The sequence below is a fragment of the Oryzias latipes genome, chromosome 2 (assembly GCF_053564925.1).
Source record: "Oryzias latipes strain Hd-rR chromosome 2, Olatipes_Hd-rR_3.1".
In the NCBI taxonomy this organism is placed as follows: Eukaryota; Metazoa; Chordata; class Actinopteri; order Beloniformes; family Adrianichthyidae; genus Oryzias; species Oryzias latipes.
In genome coordinates, this window is record NC_136238.1 from 41,185,193 (window position 1) to 41,203,110 (window position 17,918).

Sequence of the window (17,918 nt, forward strand, 5' to 3'; positions counted from 1 at the left end):
AATGAACCGATCATGAATGAACTACTTTAAAACCACGGAAGAAGTACGAATAAACTACACAAAGAACATGTAAACGTAGAACATGATCCGTGTGCGATTATCTATCTTTATATGCAACTCATGACTGATTCATGAGTCAATTATGTAATTATAACGCAATATGTGCGCACTATACGTGATATAAAAGTTCTATATTGGTGGTTCATGCTTGAAAAGTCTGTTAGCCACACGTGGAACGGTCGTGGATAGACACAAATTAGTGTATGAATAGATTGCGTCTAAACTAGAGATGGGCCGATACTGATAACCGATATTTCCCCTACTGTAGCCAACACCGATATTTGCCAATACCGATGTTTCAGTGTCTGGATTAACACTATGTTTGAATTTACTTTGTTAGAAATGTACAACTTCTTATTAGCTATTCAATCACATCGGATGTGACCTTTTGATCGTACTCGATCTGATAGGAACAAGTATCACTTTAAAACTTTGATAATAGATGTGAAGACAGTCAGACCATTTATTGACTATTAGAAAAATAAAATCTAACCAACAACAGTCAGAACAATATCAGTAGAATTTATTACATCGGACCGATATAGATAAACGGGAATTATGCAAATAGCGACCGATATACTGCCACCAATATATTGCCCATCCCTCGTATAAGCAACCTAAAATACGCGTAAACTGCATAAACATCAACCAACCAAAAATTTTGAAAATCTAAGAACTGAATTCATGTAGAGTCGTCGTCCGAAACCCTTGACGGACATCATTGCATACTGACAAACGATGAACACTTCAGATTCATCACTCATGTACAGTGGGACAAAAAAGTATTCTGTCAGCCACCAATTGTGCAAGTTCTCCCCCGTAACCCTTGTGCTATCCTAGGCACTTTAGCATTGGGAGTTGGGTCATCTAGACCCACTAGACAGTGCTCTGAACCTTTTTTCTTCAATGATTTGTGATCTTCACTGGTGTCCATGGATTACATGAAATCTTTCCACCTTTATCCACCTTTGTTATGGTAGGGAGAACACATCAATGTAAGGGTGGGGTCATCTAGACCCTATAATAAAGCACAAGGGTTAAAAAGATGAGAGGCCTGTAATTTTACTCAAAGGTAAACCTCAATGATGAGAGATAAGATGAGAAAAGAAATCCAGAAAATCAGATTATCTCCTTTTTAAAGACTTTCTTAGTAAATTATGGTGGAAAATAAGTATTGCGTAAAAGGTCAAAGAGCGTGGTTAATTGATAATTCAAAGTCATAATCCGTTTTCTTTATGTACATCACTAAGGAAAGCCGATCTAGTGTTCTTGCTCACTATGGGATGTCGGTGGCTGTCCGCAGATGAACCGGCGATGGAGGGTCTGGGCATGACGCCGCACCTGCAGACCGGGGAGCTGCTCATCATCACCACTGTGCTGTTGCTGTGGGCAGGTACGCCTGGTTCAAGTGCGCCCGCGCGTATCAGTGTGTGCGTTTCCCGCCCTTTTTCTTTTTTTATTTAACCGCCCGCCGTCTTCCCCGCCAGCCGTCATCGCCCTCTTCTGCCGACAGTACGATATCATCAAAGACAACGACTCCAACAGCACCAAGGAGAAGGCCAAGAGGCCGCTGGTGCGCTCCAGCTCCTCCTACTACAACGCCTCGGCCGGCAGCTCGCCTGTCTACCACAACGGCGGCGTGCGCAGCGGCAGGGTGACTCCTCTCTCCTTCTGTTGTTGAACCCTTTGTTTCCTTTGAGTCTGAGGTTGCCTAGCAACCGCAGCTGCTAAATATAAAACAAGAGTTCGGGTCTGTGAGGCAACACGTGTCTGCGGTTTCAATAAAGCTCCAGTTCACTTCGTCCTTTAAATGTCAGCATCGTAATCAAAAAGTGGCGTTCATGAACAGCGTTTGCGTCTCTAGAGACTTCACGCCAGCTTCCTCTTCCTCTCTTGCAGCTGCACAGAGCCTCTTCCTCCATCAGCATCATCAGAGTCTGAGCCCCTCTGGAGGAGCTGCAACCCCACCGAGAAAATCATCCAATCAGAGGCACGCTGCTGCCCCCCGGTGGCCAGAAACCGCCACACCTGAAGGAAGCAGAGAGGCGGGAAAACCTGCTTTGATGTCAAACAGCTGTGAATCTTTTTTTTTTAGCATGTAAGCCTCAAATTTTCACTTCTGGACTTCTCGTCTCCTTTCATGTGTTTTCCCTTTACTGACGTACTGGAGGATTAGGTCAAAGTATTTCTGATTTAGAAATGAACGGAATCAGTAACATAGTAAAAATTATGTTGATTTTTTTTTAGCGTTTAGTTAATAAAACATGTTTTGCAAAAAAAAAAACTCATCAAATTTAAAAACATTTTATCACATTACCATCAAAACTGTGCAAACTTTTCTCTGTTCATTTTAAAGATTTTCAAAATAAAATTCACTACCTCATATCTGGATACTAAAAATAAAATTACACCTGTGTGTACAGCGGCACTTGGAACTTTAATTTTCACATAATACAACATTTGAACTTCATGACACACATCCTAACGACCGTGTCACACAGCCACTACGTATATTTTGCGCTGTAATTATTTAAATTCATTTGCGTCTGTTTTAGTCAGAAAAGTGGTCACTCTTGGATTCAAAACGGCCTAAGGTCCATAGCAACCTTAGAGTTTTTTGCACGTCTGAGGCTAAGAAATAAGTACAGAAAGTTTTGTGCTTCTACCTAAAAATAATTTTTTCATTTTCCTTAGCAACCAGCGTTTCGGTTTCTATTCTAATGTTTATAATAGAAAATGTCATGCAGCTTTGTTCAGCTCGATATGATCTGTTGGTCACTTACTTTTACTGAAATAATGTTACGATAAACTAAACCAATACCGAATTTATAAGTTAAAACAAATATTTGCAATAGTTTAGCTTAGTTTCATGTTTTTTAGTATTTTCATTGAGTAGCTCCTTTAAGGCTTTTAAAAAAAAAAAAGCCACTACGTCCTTACGTGAAATTTTCACAGATGTATCACAAATAAACCTTGCAAAGAACACGTAAATCAACGTAAAACATGAACTTTGAGTGATTATTGTGCTGTTTATATGCAATTCATTAGTAATTCGTTTGTCAATTTCGTCATATGAATGTGATATATGCACCGTATTCGCAATATAAAAGTTATACATTGGTGGTACATGCGTGAAACAGTCGTGGAAAGACACAAATTTGAATTTGCTTCTTGCAAAAATCACACACAATTATGTTTGATTTACGTAATAATTGTGTATAAACTACGTAAAATACAAATAAACTGCGTAATTCACAACCGACCAAAGATTTTGAACATATCGTAACACTTATGAATTACATTGATAACACATGTATCATGAAAGACCGATACAATGTTCGTAGCGGCTGTGTGACACGACCTCAATACAGAGTTGGCTTTTGCTCTCCTTAATTTAGACAAATTTGGAATAGAAAATCTTTCCAAATATTGTTTTTCAGTATTAAGCTTGTAAAGATGGCAGTATTGTAGCTTTAAAAGCCTAAACACATACACAGATCATAATTAATTCCATAGTTTAAAACTTAAATATGTGGCCGTGGTGTTTAAAACAATGGTTGCTATGGAAACATATTTCGAGATAGAAGCATGAAATTTGCCGCACACATTTTCTCAGCACCAGGTGAGAAAAAAAGTGAATGGTTGCTATGACGTTAACATAAAACTGTGTGGTTTACTTCAGTGCGAGTGCTACGAAACAGCAGACAGATTAGCTGTTGATATTGAATGGTGTTTTTTTTAGCTGCAGCAAATACCACCAGAATGTAAACTCAGCTTAAGGCATGAGTATCTAAAAAGTGAATCTAGAGGTATTCCGGTAGGAATAACACGTCAATGTAAGGGTGGGGTCATCTAAGATAGCACAAGGGTTAACCCTTGTGGATACTGGAATGTTAGTTCCAGAGTAGAGTAGCGTTCTTTGAACTCGTCAAACGTTAACACAGTGGATGTAATTCCCACGGATTCTGAAGCAGAGAAAAGCAGCTTTGCGCCAAAATCTGTTGCAATCACACTTTTTTTTTTTAACTCACCTGGTTTTTAATATTTGTAACCATTTTTTGTTTACAAATGACCTTCTAGATTTTTTTGCTTAGCAACCAAGTTTTATGACTAATATGTTAATTTCAAACATGAAGTGACAGATGGATGTCTTCAGCTCCATTCTCCGTCTTCTGTGTGGTTACCATGGCAACACTGTTTCATTTTCGAGAAGGTTCTCCTTATCGGGTGCAGATGAACAAAGGACAACTCTGATCTCAGTACGAGAACTCAAGATGGCGCCCTTTGCTAAGGTCAGTTAGCAACCTTCCTCATCATGTTGTCATAGCAACAGCATCCCAGAGTCATTTTGAAGGGGAGGAAGCTAACGTGACCACCGATCGCCTCAACGCTGCTGCAAAAGTTAAAACGAATTCGATGGAAGCCGTTTTTACGTTCGTTTGAATTTGACGTGAAGCTTTGGACAGTCAGAGCGCGTCGCTGAGCTGTCGCAGTTAACAATAACCAATTGTGATTCTCATGATCTCTGTTTACAAACTTTTTGCATTAATGTACAGAAATTTGAACCTATGAAAATGTGAATAAAGTTTATTACTAAGGTGATGATGTCACTGGACTTTTTTTTTAGCACTTAGATTAAAATCTATCTGAAGATCAAAATGTTATTTTGGATCTAACTTTGTGCTACAGAAATAGAACTAAGAGAGTTTTTGGTGGAAAAATATTTTAGAATTGACAGTATGATGAAGCAAAACATTCCAGCTACTTTTATTTTGAAAGGTATCTGGACAGGCTAAAGCAGGCCACTTTTATTTTGAAATTGAAACAGACATCCCTTCAATAATTAAATTTAAAAACAAATTGCAGCTTAAATCAAAGTTCACCCCTTTTATTTTGGAATTGACCCCAATAATCTTCAATAATTAAATAAAAAAATAACATTTTTTTAAATTACGGTATGAAACTTATTTTGAATTGCTTACACAGAAAAAAATAAAATGTAGGTTTTAAATCAAAGTATGTGACTTTTATTTTGAAATTAACTCAGACAAGCCTTCAGGGAACCATGGTGACATCAGTGTTACAAAAAGATATCAGAAATGGATTCTGTGCTCCACTTGGTTTGTGGTAAAACACAACTTTATTTTGAATAAAAATGGGTTGGAGTTTTTGATGGGTTGAATAAAAAAATAGTTCTTTTGAATGAAAGTGTGCAACTTTTATTTTGAAATTGGCTTTAAATGCTAACATTAACGAGTGTTTTAAATCAAAGTGTGCGACTTTTTCATTAAAGGACCTGGACAGGCTTTCAGCGATGAAATCAAATAATTTTTACCTTAAACCAAAGTTCAAAAGTGTGAAACGGAAAGGGTTTCAATATATAAATCTGAAAGTTTCTTTGAAAAAAAAAAAGACCAAAACATGTTTGAATCTCTGGTCTTCTTGATTTGGACAGTAGATGGCGCCAAATATTTAGGAAACAGAAGCGTCTTCTGGTTCGCATGTTTGGCTTTATCCTTATAAAGAGTTGGAGGTTTGGAGGTGGGTGTGCTTCGCTTCTTCCTTGTTTTTAAAATTTTTTGTCCCAATGAATCCACAGAAACTTAGCGTATACGCCAACACCGGAAATGTCACCGCCGACCTTGGAGGGGCCACACAGGAAGGAACTGCGTTACCCCCCACCCCCACCATTGTTTCTGGCGTCCGTCCTCCCAAACAAAAGATGGAGAAAATCCTCCGTGAGGTGTGAGGTAAAGGCCAGGTCGCCCGAGAGACACAAATACCACAGCCTGCCCGTGGCACCGCCGTACCCCCCCACCCCCATCTTTAAAACCAGTTTGTGACAAATCACATGGGGGGGATGAAGAACAACAATCGATGAAGAGGTTTTTGGCTTCATCATCGATGGAGCGTGAATCCGTCTCTTCTCGAGGCGGTTACCTGCTGGTTATGAGATTTTACTCTGTCCTATGCGACGGCCCCTCCCCCCTCAGTGACATTTAAAGAAGTCATTAAGGTCTTCTTTCCAGGTTGATGGTTCTTTACATAATACTCCTTTAATCCCGTAGATTGGCAACGATCAAATGATGGACCCAAAGGTGCTCGGTCTTGATGTGCGGACGGGTTTTGTTTTCCGCTCTTCTAATGTTAAAAAAAATCTTTATTTTGATTTTTTTTAAAAGCTGATTCCCTACGGCTGTCATGGATTATCATATGTCTCTGATCGTACGGCGTTCTAGGACTGTCACAGATGTTCCTCAAACCGGGTTCGCTGTAGACCTTCAACCCTTGGTGAAGCCTTTAAAACCCTTGTGCTATCTTAGATGACCCCACCCTTACATTGAAGTGTTCTCCCTACCATGACAAAGGTGGATAAAGGTGGAAAGATTTCATGTAATCCATGGACACCAGTGAAGATCACAAATCATTGAAGAAAAAAGGTTAGTCTAGTGGGTCTAGATGACCCAACTCCCAATGTTAAAGTGCCTAGAATAGCACAAGGGTTAAGAGTTGACCTCTGATCAAGTTTTCCCAAGAAAGAAGCGGCGTACCGCAAGGACAAGGTATACGCCCCCCAAAATGTTTACTTTGCGTCTCACAGATTTGGTCAACAATGTGGCTTACCTTCTTTTGGTGTTAAAGGGTTCACCGATGACCTAAACCCCCAGCGTGTTCGACACCGAAGATGTTTGGTTCTATACGTTTCAATGCCGTCCTTTATCCTGAGCAACTCCAGACACAAAGGTTGGATTTTCTCTCATTTCTTGTCTGAGTTTTATTGAACCCTCCATGACTGGAGCTTTCGCGCAAGTCTTGACGTTCACTCTTCAACTGTTTAAGCAGTTAGCATGTTTCCAGCTGATTTTTAAAACCCTTGTGCTATCTTAGATGACCCCACCCTTGCATTCACATGTTCTTCCTACCATGACAAAGGTGGATAAAGGTGGAAAGAGTTCATGTAATCCATGGACACCAGTGAAGATCACAAATCATTGAAGAAAAAAGGTTCAGAGCACTGTCTAGTGGGTCTAGATGACCCAACTCCCAATGGTAAAGTGCCTAGGATAGCACAAGTGTTATGTGTTGTTTATCGGCACAGCTTTGCGCCGATAAACAACACTGAACAATAATGAAGTCGCAGAGAAAAGCCCGTTTGGGCCATTGTGCAACAGTTTACGTTAGCAATATGTTGCTGGATCAGTGCGTATGTTGCGCATCGGCCAAAAACAACTTTTGCTCGCATTAGAATCAGCTTATTTGTGTTGATCCTGTAATCGGTGGAAACGTTTTCAGTACGTCAAGGAGCGCGTGTCATCTCAGCGTCACCGGTGACGTCTCAGGTGTTAAAAGGCTTCAATCTTTACGCTTTTGATTTTCTCGGAATTTAAAGGTTTGTGTAAATTTGCTTAATTTATACCACCAAAAAGGATTTTTAAAAAAATCCTTTTTCCAGTAGGAGAAATGAATGACCGTTGGATGTCATTGAGTAGAACAGCTTCGTCTGAAGGTTTCTACCCCCTTAAAAAACTCGATCGTACTCGTTCAAGTAAATTCAAACTTTGTCAAAACTAAACCCAGCACAGATTCTGACCCTAAACCAGGGATGGGCAACTCCGTGACTCCACAAACCTCCTTTCCTTCAAGCAGGTTCGTCCCGACTTTCCTAGGACAATGAGCGGTTCTAGAAGAACAACAAGAAAAACTGATCTTATGGCATTTTTCCCCAACACTGGTGTCTGGGTCGGCAGCCGAATGAGTCACCGCTCACACTCCGGAATGAAAGGAAGCCTTGTTGCCAGGCAGCGTGTCCACAATCTGAGGAAGAGTCGTTGACCCTTCTCTAGACGCCTTCGTCTCCAGCGTAGGAGGCATCGGACGTCTCTGGCACCAACGCTGACGAAAACATCTGCTCTGCTTCTTCGCCACTTTGACACAAAGAGGCCTCGTCGCGGAGACGCATGAGGCATTTTTTCCGGCGTGGCTCTTCTCCGAGGAAGAATGCGGTGCTCTGATTGGCAGGTGTCCATTCAAACGTGGCTGAAAGGGCTTCCGGCGGCCCGCAGACCCAAGTAAATGTCAGTGCACCTTGGTAGGACGTTTTTTTTTGTTGGAGGCCTGAACCGCTACGCCCTCCCACCCCCGCCCAATGAGGCGGAGGCTTTAAGAGGCTCAGAGAATGAATTCTACATGGAACCGGTCGAACAGGCAAAATAACACGGATATATTAAAAAGTTCTCGTATCAATATTTGAACTTCCGCTGCTCCTGAAGGCGATTGGCGTCTGGAGGAGTCGGTTCATTACCATTTTTATGTGCCGCAATTATCGGCTGAAGAAATGAGGGCTGGCGCCGGCCTCTCCCGGCGCTCTTACTCACACCTCTAATTAAAACTCATCAAAACATCATTATTTTGACTTGTTTATGAAAACCAGGAAGGACGGTGGGGGAGGGTTTGATTCCCGAGTGCTCATGTCTAATTACTGACACTCCAGCTTATGAACTGGAGAGGAAGCGTCGACATGAACCTCAAAGACGATGAACGTGTTTCAAAAACGCAAAGAATTCCGTTTTTTTTTTATTCATTTGGATCTAGAATTAACCTCTAGATTACCGCGGACCCCCTCAGAGCGTCTGGCAGCCGTGTTTGAATCCTCCGGAGACGACGCCAACCAGATTTGTCCCATTATTCATGACGACTAATTGCTCCCCGCTCTTTGTTTTTCCTTTTTTTGGGGAGCAGTCCCCCACCCCCACTGCAGATTCTAACCATGGACTTAAAGCTGTCACTCAAAGCTGGCGCTGACCTTTACAGAGTTTTTCAGGAGCCGACTGAAGGGTAGTTGATGTGAAACAGATCGGAGGTGCTGGCCGTGTTTATAATCCACGTTTCAAATCCACGTCTGGGCATTAAAAATGAAATTTCGTTTTACCATTTAATCGCCAAGCAGATCACATAATTAGCCATGTTATCTGATTGACACATTGAATCATTGGAAAAGACACTAAAATTCAACGTTACACATATTTTGTACTTTACGCAAATAGGTGCGATTCGTTGCAGTCAAAAATGTATTCATGGTTTAACACCGTCTGTAATCTAACTTTAAAGTTTCTTATGGCAAAATTCCTCTTTTTTGCAGAGAAAATGCTGTTTTTTCCAGACTAGCTCCACCTGGTGTCTCACCTTGGAACGGCAATTCAAGTTAAATTTATTTACTTTTTGACTACAGGAAAAAAAAGTTAAGTCAGTTCATATGGAATTACGCGAACATGTTCTCCATTTACGAAAAACGAAAGCCAGCTGATCGGCTGGTTCTGACCAAGGCTCTGACACTTGAGCTTAAAATGCTCAACTTTTGCTCAACATTTAGGTGTGGGTGCCACGTTTACATCGGAGCTCCAGCTGTGACATTCTTTCAGCTATCATAACACTATTACACTTTACGTAATTCAAATGGATTCTGAAGAAAAGTAGCCTAGCGCTAAAAAGTGTTTATCAATCAATATAAAATCAGCTAATTCTGTCGTTATAGGTGCAATGCCGACCGAACAAAGTCGCATTTCTCCACATCAGAGAGTTGATTCCCGTTGATCACGTTTAGGTTAAAAAAAAAAAAAAAAGAACGCCCCCCCCCCCCCCCCCCCATCACCGGTGACATCTACGGTGTTAAAGGGTTAACCAAGGTAACTCATAAGTAAGACTTGACGCCAAGTCTTTGAAGGATCCTGAAAAAGCAAAGCCAAATTCTATTTAAAAAAAATATTTTCTATTGAATAAAATTCAATTGTTCCCATTTGAAAAATTAGCATTACAAGAGCTTTGCCAGCAAATTTTGAAAATCAAATCCTCAAAACATTCACTATACTTTGTGATACCCGTCATTGTAAAAAATTCCACAGAAAAAAGAATGAATGTATTAGTAGTTTTACAAAAAAACGTGACACTATAATCTTTTTGTAGTTTTTCACTACAGTGTAGTGAAGGTAAACAAAGATGTGCTTTAACGACGACGACCTGAAATAACCTTCCTGAATGAATGGAGACGATGACTGCCCCTACGAGTTAAATTTGGCATTTAAGAAAAATGATGACCAAAAAAACAAAGCAATGAGTCCAAAATATGAATGTATTTTTGTCCCCGTCATTGACATTGAAACGTTATGGCATAAAAGTCGTCACTACCATTCAACTGAATTGTTGCTAAATTCCACGTTAAAGTTTTCTTATTAAAATAAAACAAACTGCTCTATTTGAGCAAAAATAGTTTTCAGAATTTTTTTATTTAAACATTTAGACAAGATACTGCAAAAATGTATTAAAAAGCGTATATTTGAATTAATTATGTCATAAATAGAAATACAATTACCGCATGAGCAGAAAATATCCCTTAAAACAACTTTTAAATGTTTAAAAAGCTGAAGGCAGAAATTATACATTCATATGTTTACAGCAGCTCTCATGCAGGATTCCAGCCCAGAAGTCAGCAAAAAAAAAAAACTCAACATATACCGAAATACCTGCTTTTTTTAAATTTTATATGCAGGCGGATGACGTCTAAGCGAGCTACAAATAGACGCAGAGCAATAATAAAAATGGATACAAAAACAACCCAGTGTGGCGTTGAAGTCTTGTGAACGTCAGTGTCGGCTGCAGGCGAACACAGACCCACAACTAAGCATTGTCGCTCATCCATCAGCTGCATTCAAGCGGTTTCTCCAAGACCCAAGTCCTGATCACTTGACTCGTTCGTGAACATCCGCTTCCTTGGCCGGTTAGAGATTAGAACAATAAATTCCCTCTTTCCTCCAGCTTTTCTTGGGTAATAAACTTTATGTGTTCTTATCAGAAGCAACAATAAAATAGTCATTCGGTCGCATTTGACTCCAGCGGCTTGAAACAAAACACTGATTGAGATCGGGAAACGGAAATTGTTAAAGAAAATTCATTTACGTCGGTTTTAATCGGAAAAATGGTCACGCTTGGATTCAAAATGGCAGCTTTCATGAGGCCTGAAGTCCATAGCAACCTTAGAGTTTTTTGCATTTCTCAGGCGAAGAAATAAGTACAGAAAGTTTTGTGTTTCTAACTGAAAGTAAGTTTTTTATTTTCCTTAGCAACCAGCGTTTCAGTTTGCATTTTAATGTTTGTACTAGAAAATGTTGGTCACTTACTTTTACTGAAATAAAGTTACGATAAATAAACTAAACCAATCTCAAATTTACAGGTTAGAACAAATATTTAAATTATTTTAGCTTACTTTGTTTTTTATTCTTTTCATTGTGTTGCTCCTTTAGGCCTATGCCAAGAAAAGCCATTTCAACTTTACGTGAAATTTTCACAGATGTTTCGCAAATTAACAATGTTAAAACCACAAAGTACAAATAAACCATGCAAAGAACACGTAAATAAAAGTAGAACATGAACCGTGCGTGATTTTTGTGCCGTTTATATGCAATACATTAGTCATTTGTGCGTCAATTCCGTAAAATTTACCGTGATATGTGTGTCATATACGAAATATAAAAGTTATACATCAGTGGTTCATGCGTGAAAACTCCATTAAACAAACGTCGAACGGTGGTGGAAAGACACCCATTTGCACATGCATCTTGCCAAAAATCACACAATTATGTATGAGTGACGTAATAATTGCGCATAAACTACATAAAAAACGCGTAAACAGCATAATTCTCAACCGACCAAAATTTTTGAACAGCTGAAAACCCGTCAGTCAAACCCCTCGACAGACATCTGTGCACATTGACAAATTAATTTCATGCATGTATCACAAAAAACAAAATTTAATCGGTGGAAAATGTACACGGCCTTAAGACGATAGAAGTTTGTCACTCTTAACACTAATGGTTACTATAGATACATACTTTTATGGTTTAAAAAAAAAGTTTTTTTTTTAAATACAAAAATACACATTTTTTTTTAACTCAAAAAGTGCTTTTTTTTTACAACTAGGAACCAGAGTTGAAGGACAGGTTTACATTTCTGTGCAAAAGATGCTAGTTTAGGACGTCAACAGTGTAGTTAGTTTTTATCGAGTCGGCAGGAGCTAAAACATTGGAGTCGCTTTGTCCGTTAGCTTAGACTCAGAGCAGCTACATTCAAATTTTCCACTAGGTGGCGCACTTTGGCTTTGATTTTAGCACCTCTGTGGTTACCTCTGGTTTCCAAGTTGGAGTGGTTTACTGACGCCTGAGCTCCGCCTCCTTGCATGGAATTGTAGCTAGCAGGCCGTAGGAGTTAGCACTTTGCCTACTTTGCTTTAACAAGCACTTTTAGAACTTAAGTATGTTAAACGAGTGAAAAAACGACAAAGCGAGACACCTCTAATAAAAATCCAGTAAGTCCACAACGCCCCCTATTGGTCAGAACAACCAAAACTGTTAAATAGTTGACGAATCTAACTAGTGTATGTCCTGAAGTACAGGAAGTGAAAAAAAACGGCGCAAAAGACGAGGAAATCAAAAACAGCTGAACGATTTAAACTGAGACACTGAACGGAAAACGCTAAAATTCGTTTTAACAAATCCGACATTTGCCGTAAACGCAGACTCTCGGGTGGAGATGAGCTCCAACGGTCCGCTTCAAACCTCCGGCTGTTTTGGCACATTCCTGTTTTCTCCACCGTAGGAGTTAACGGAGTTTTTCAAAACGGTACAGACTATTTCCAGGAAACGGCTGACACATGCTTTCTTAATTCAAGAGTTGCGATTTCTGCGAAAATAAAAGATGTTAATAAAAAATAAGGACAAAGAAAGCTCAATCAGCCTTTGGAGAGAATATTTACACAACAATCAGAGCTGATTTTGTTAAAAACTAAGGATGTGTTCTGAAAACATTTGTCAAACATAAACATTTACTCTCTGACTTGAATAATTTTCTGCCGGTTTTTTACCTCAAACGCGGCGGCGAGGAGTGAGCTTGATTTGTGGACGAGCCTGATTGCAGTATTGTCCTTCTAATAGGCCATTTGCATATTTCTTTTTGTTTTTTTCCCCCCTCATCTCAGACTCCGCCCCCGCTGCGGTCCACCGACACCGGCCCTCTGGTCTCCAGCGTCTCCTCTGCCGTTTTCATGAGGATGGCGAGGCGACTGTCGGACACCTGGCCCTTCTTCACGGCGCTCATCAGCTGCAGAGGAAGGCAGGAGACACGGCGCTCAGCGTGTACGACAAGCGCAGGAAAAGGTTAGGCTGTCACGCCGAGAGACGCTCTCCCCGGGTGCAAATAATTATGTGCAGAAAGAGGACAGGAGGCCCTGTGGGATTTTATTTAACCAGAAATTTGCTTTACAAAACTGTTTTAGAGAGAAAAAAACAGCCTCCCTCCCCCTGGTGGTTGCTCATGTTATAGGTCATAAGCCCCGCCCCCAGAACGTTTAATTTGGTCTCTTTAGATTAGATTAAAGATATTATTACTTCCACTTTAAAAACATTTAAGGTTTGAGGTTATCTTTATCCCAACAAATAGGAACCAGCTTTTATTAGGAGATGGAGTGCAAATACTTTTTCACACGCAGCTATGAAGTTTTTTTTGCTCGTTACCGTCATTAAAAACGGTCTCCGTCTCAAACATGAACAGTTTGCTAATTTGAAAAAGTTTGCAAATTGATAAGAAACCAGGACGGGGGCAAAAATGTTTACAGTGCTGTAAATGTGTCAATTTAGGACTTTTATTTTTTTTTTACTTTTTAAATTATTATGAATATAGAATCTAGCACAAATCAAGAAAGTATTGGATCAAACACTGAGGAAAAGTCTTTGGCTAAATCCAATTTTTCGGACAGAATTCAGATTTTTTTCCCCGTTTTCGTAAAACGCATTATACAAATGACGCAGCAGGTTTAACTGAATAAAACGCAAACTATCAGTTTTTCCTAAACGAAGAGTTCAAAACCTAAACTTTAGCTAATAGAAAAAGCATGTTGATTATTGACTGAAACGGGCTAGCTGCTACGCTAGTACAGACTTTTCTTTAATTACAAGAAGATATAAAAAGAATATTTAAATTTGGGTTTAAATAATAAAAATAATTTAAAAAAAACGGGAAACCGAAGGTAAAAAATAAAACTGCACTTTAGGAGTGTTTGCGATGCTAATGCTAGCGGTGGAACTCGGCTGCGTTTTTTACTCGCTTGTTGCGTTTCCTCCCCGTTACTGCCCTCCTTTCTCTATAGTCTTTAAAATTTGTCTTAATTTTAGCTCTAATAAAAAAATTTTGTTATAAAGGAAAGCTCTGGTAAAATAAGCTTTCAGTGTTTTTTCGGCGTTTAGATCGTATGTTCATCAAAAATACAAGTGCTCCATTTCGTTGCCAAGGAAAGTTTTCTACAATTTTATTCATAAATTCTCGCAGAATCCAAGTCCTAATCATCCCAATAAGAATTTAAATGTCACTAAATGAAATATTTTCAAATCCTGCTTGAGAATTCCTATCCCAGCATGCACTTTGGCGCCAGACTAGACAAGGAACGTACGAGTAAAGGGATGCTTTTAAATCTTCGCAACAGAAAATCGTAAAAGTTTCCATTGGGGCTTAAGGACTGTCTTCACTGGATTAGGTTTAGTAACTACCAAATGTTCGCAAAAGAAGCGACATAAAATTCTAACTTTGTCATTCTAGCCTTTGACCACAGGTGGCGCCCTCAGACAAGGTCTGATCTCTACTATATAAATCGGTCAGAATTATTTATTTCATAGAAAATAACGTAAATTATGAGGGGCGAGGATATGACCCAAATCCTTAAAACAGCAAACTCAACTTAGTCGTCGTTTGAGAATCGATGATGTGATATCGGTAATACCTGCCCACTTTTTTAGTTGTTTTAACTTCTTTAAGTAAAATCGAGTTATTGAGTTTTTATCGTAATCTCACCAGTCGCACTTTTTGACAAAAAATTAATGCAACTAGAAACTATGATTATTAGATTTTACGAAGCAAAATGTAGAAAAATATCTCTAACAGACCCTTCTTAGCAGCAAAACATTGCCGAAACATTTTTGTTTGTAAAGTCGACTTTTATCAGACAAAGTGACAAAAATTTTGTCTGCTTGAAAGTTGGGCACAGCCGAGAGACGACGTTGGGTTTGCCCTTCGTACCTGCAGGAACTCGTCAATCTCCACCTGTCCGTTCTTGTTGAGGTCCACCTCGTTAAGGATTTCATGGAGAGCGTTTTCACCAATGTGGACATTGATGCTCTGCAGGGAAGAGAAAACAGCGGCTCGGATCGATGGCGGCTAATGAAGATGAGCGGTGGACGATGGAGGGGGCGGGTTTCTCACCTCGAGGACCCGCTGCACATCCACGGTGGTGATGAAACCTTTGCTCTCCTTATCAAACTTGTGGAAGCGCTTCTTGTATCTGACGGATGAACGGCACATTTAGGCAAAGAAGAAGGATCAGGTGTTTGGTGAAAAGCCGGCTTCCTGTTTACCTGACCACTTCCTGGTAGTCCAGGTTGATCTCGGAGGTCTTGGTGAGCTGCTCGGACCGAGACCTGTAGCCCATCTCGTGGTACAGAAACTTCTTCGCTGCATCCAGCTCCTCCTGGATTTCAAACAAATGTTTCAATCTTTGAAGAAACAATAATGTACAGCCATCAACGATCGTACATGTGAACTGGACTGAGCTACTGTGATGTCATCCAACCAAATGAAGTCATTTCAGGTTCCATTTCTTCGTGATAGGAAAATGTTGGAGCCACACATCGTCAGTTAGCAGGGATTGGTCAACACTTCTACAAAAAACACTCCCAGTGTAGTTGTTGGAAGTCCATAACTCAACGTGCAAACGTTGGACGTGGTTGACCAACAGGCACCACCTACTTTTATTGATTGGCTGGTTAATAGCAGTCCAGCTCTCGTATACTGTCGATGTGTACAACAAACGTCTAAAGTACCGTCTTCTTCTCCTGACTCCAGCCCAGCTCTTTGGCCATGATCTGCACGATGCATGGGAGGGCCTCGTCGGCCGCCTGCACGTTCAGGAAGCCCAAGCGGGTGCGGCGAGCAATGACGTCGATGGCCGTGCAGGCGTACTCCTTGATTGCGTAGAGAACCTAAAGGACAGAGAGCCTGCTATTTCACCCGTCTGGACAGATTACCTCAACAATTTATTCGGCTTCTACCTCCGCCTCGATGTATGGGAACTCGGACACAAGCCTCTTCCCCACAATGGGCCAGCGCTGCCCGGTCACTTGAGCCATCTTGGCCACATCGAATGCTTTTGCGCCGTATGTGGACGCCAGGTGCTGAGCGACCTGCAGCCGTGTATGAAAACCAGAATTACAGACGTAGCAATTCAGCGGTTCAAATGACTTATTTCACATTAGAAATACAAGTAAAGCTGAGAGCGGTGCTGTACTGCCCACAGGCGCTACTCGCCCTCGCCCCCTTCTTTTGACCCGTTCTCACTGGCAGACTGGCTGCCCCTAACTCTCCTCTCCTGCCCCTTCTGCCCCTGAGCTGCATAATGTGACAAATTTCTTCAAAATGGCACCTATTTTTTTTTTTGCTTTTATCTCCATAGCAACCATTTTCTCTTTTAATTGCCTGTCGTTGATGAACAACTGTGTCATTTTTAGAAGAATCAGCAAAAGTAAATTTTTGGATTACCTTGGCAACTGAGGTTTTTTCCTTAGCCACGCCCACATTGATCATATGTTCTTATTGTATGTTATATTGTTTAATTTAGCTTGAACCAAGGATTCTTGTTTTCAATTTTCACAGTGTTCAAGTAAAAAAATGTGCGAGCGACATCACAGTGAAACTTTTGCTAGCTTACCATGCTAACCTAATGCTAAACTTCTCAATGATTTAAACCCCCAACCTTGTTTGCAGCAGCATTAATCCACATGGGAGTATAAGGTGCACGGTTGTTTTTCTTTTTTTTTTTTTTAATTAAGGCTTTAAAGCGCAACTTATAGTGCAAAAAGAAAAAAAGTATCCAGGTAAAAAGGAATTAGGACAATAATTTTTGGAACTATTTCTAAATCTCTATACTAATAAGACATGGGTTTTGCTTAACTAGCTGTTTGGCTTCCCTTAAATATGTCTGTAATTATTACATTTTATGCCATACTCCATTAACACGTTTTCCTTAGGAGCACAGGAAAAAAGGAAAAAGTATGGGGCCAAGCATAGAGCCCTGTGGTATGCCACAAGTGATTTATACACAATACACAGCTTAGAAAACTAAAACAAAAATATGTTTTTCTGCGCATTTTAATAAATCAAGATATATTAGTGAAAAAATAAGCTCTTAAAGGGAAAGGTTAGTGACACTAAAGCTAATTTTTGTTGTGTTTTTGGCAAATAACAAAAATCACACTTTCCTGATATCTTCGGTCTTATGGCTTGCGATTTCTGCGGGAGTTGTTTTAGTGTGAACAGACACATAAACAGTAATGTTCTTTAGAGCGTTAATAACACAACAAATATTAAAAGTTCAAATATTTTAAAGCCTGTTATTCAGAATCTACACCTAATTAAATTATTTCTGTAGTGAAGCTGCTAAATTTACATTACAAGATGGAGAACTTTTGGATACGTTTGGACCATATGTTGAAGCATGTAAACGGCTGCTTGTCATCTGTATCAGAGGATCAATTTCCCCTCTTTGTGCCTGAACGATAAGCGGCGGCGCCTCTTTGTCAATGAGGTGCCACGTTTACAGAACACCGCAGACTATTTGCTATTCAGATCGCTGGCTTGTCGATCATGTAAAAGGGCAGACGCTGTCCAAATATCATCAGTGACCTTTCAGGAATATTGGAGCGGCTGCAGAAGCCTCTAATGAGGAGGAGGAGGAGGAAGTTTACTGCAGGTAGCTCCCGCGCTCCGAA

At 40.1% G+C, this 17,918-nt stretch overlaps 2 protein-coding genes across 7 annotated transcripts in view; one reads left to right on the plus strand and one right to left on the minus strand.

Moving 5' to 3' along the window:
- The window catches only part of LOC101171307 (fibronectin type III domain-containing protein 4), a 41,266-nt gene extending 36,604 nt beyond the window's left edge, over positions 1-4,662 (plus strand). Inside the window, exons 5-7 of the mRNA XM_011481297.4 lie at positions 1,364-1,453; positions 1,548-1,714; positions 1,960-4,662. Of these exons, the coding sequence (XP_011479599.1) occupies positions 1,364-1,453; positions 1,548-1,714; positions 1,960-2,001 (299 nt within the window). The 3' untranslated portion in view covers positions 2,002-4,662. The remainder of the gene's footprint in view (positions 1-1,363; positions 1,454-1,547; positions 1,715-1,959) is intronic.
- Positions 4,663-10,321: 5,659 nt separating this feature from the next.
- Positions 10,322-17,918, minus strand: part of gpd2 (glycerol-3-phosphate dehydrogenase 2 (mitochondrial)) — a 29,471-nt gene continuing 21,874 nt past the window's right edge. For all 6 annotated transcript variants that reach the window (XM_011481279.4, XM_011481284.4, XM_078939437.1 and 3 more), the window contains 6 exons: positions 16,203-16,334; positions 15,975-16,133; positions 15,510-15,622; positions 15,358-15,436; positions 15,175-15,273; positions 10,322-13,206 (listed from right to left, as the gene is read on the minus strand). In XM_011481279.4, the coding sequence (XP_011479581.1) occupies positions 13,081-13,206; positions 15,175-15,273; positions 15,358-15,436; positions 15,510-15,622; positions 15,975-16,133; positions 16,203-16,334 (708 nt within the window). In that variant the 3' untranslated portion in view covers positions 10,322-13,080. The remainder of the gene's footprint in view (positions 13,207-15,174; positions 15,274-15,357; positions 15,437-15,509; positions 15,623-15,974; positions 16,134-16,202; positions 16,335-17,918) is intronic.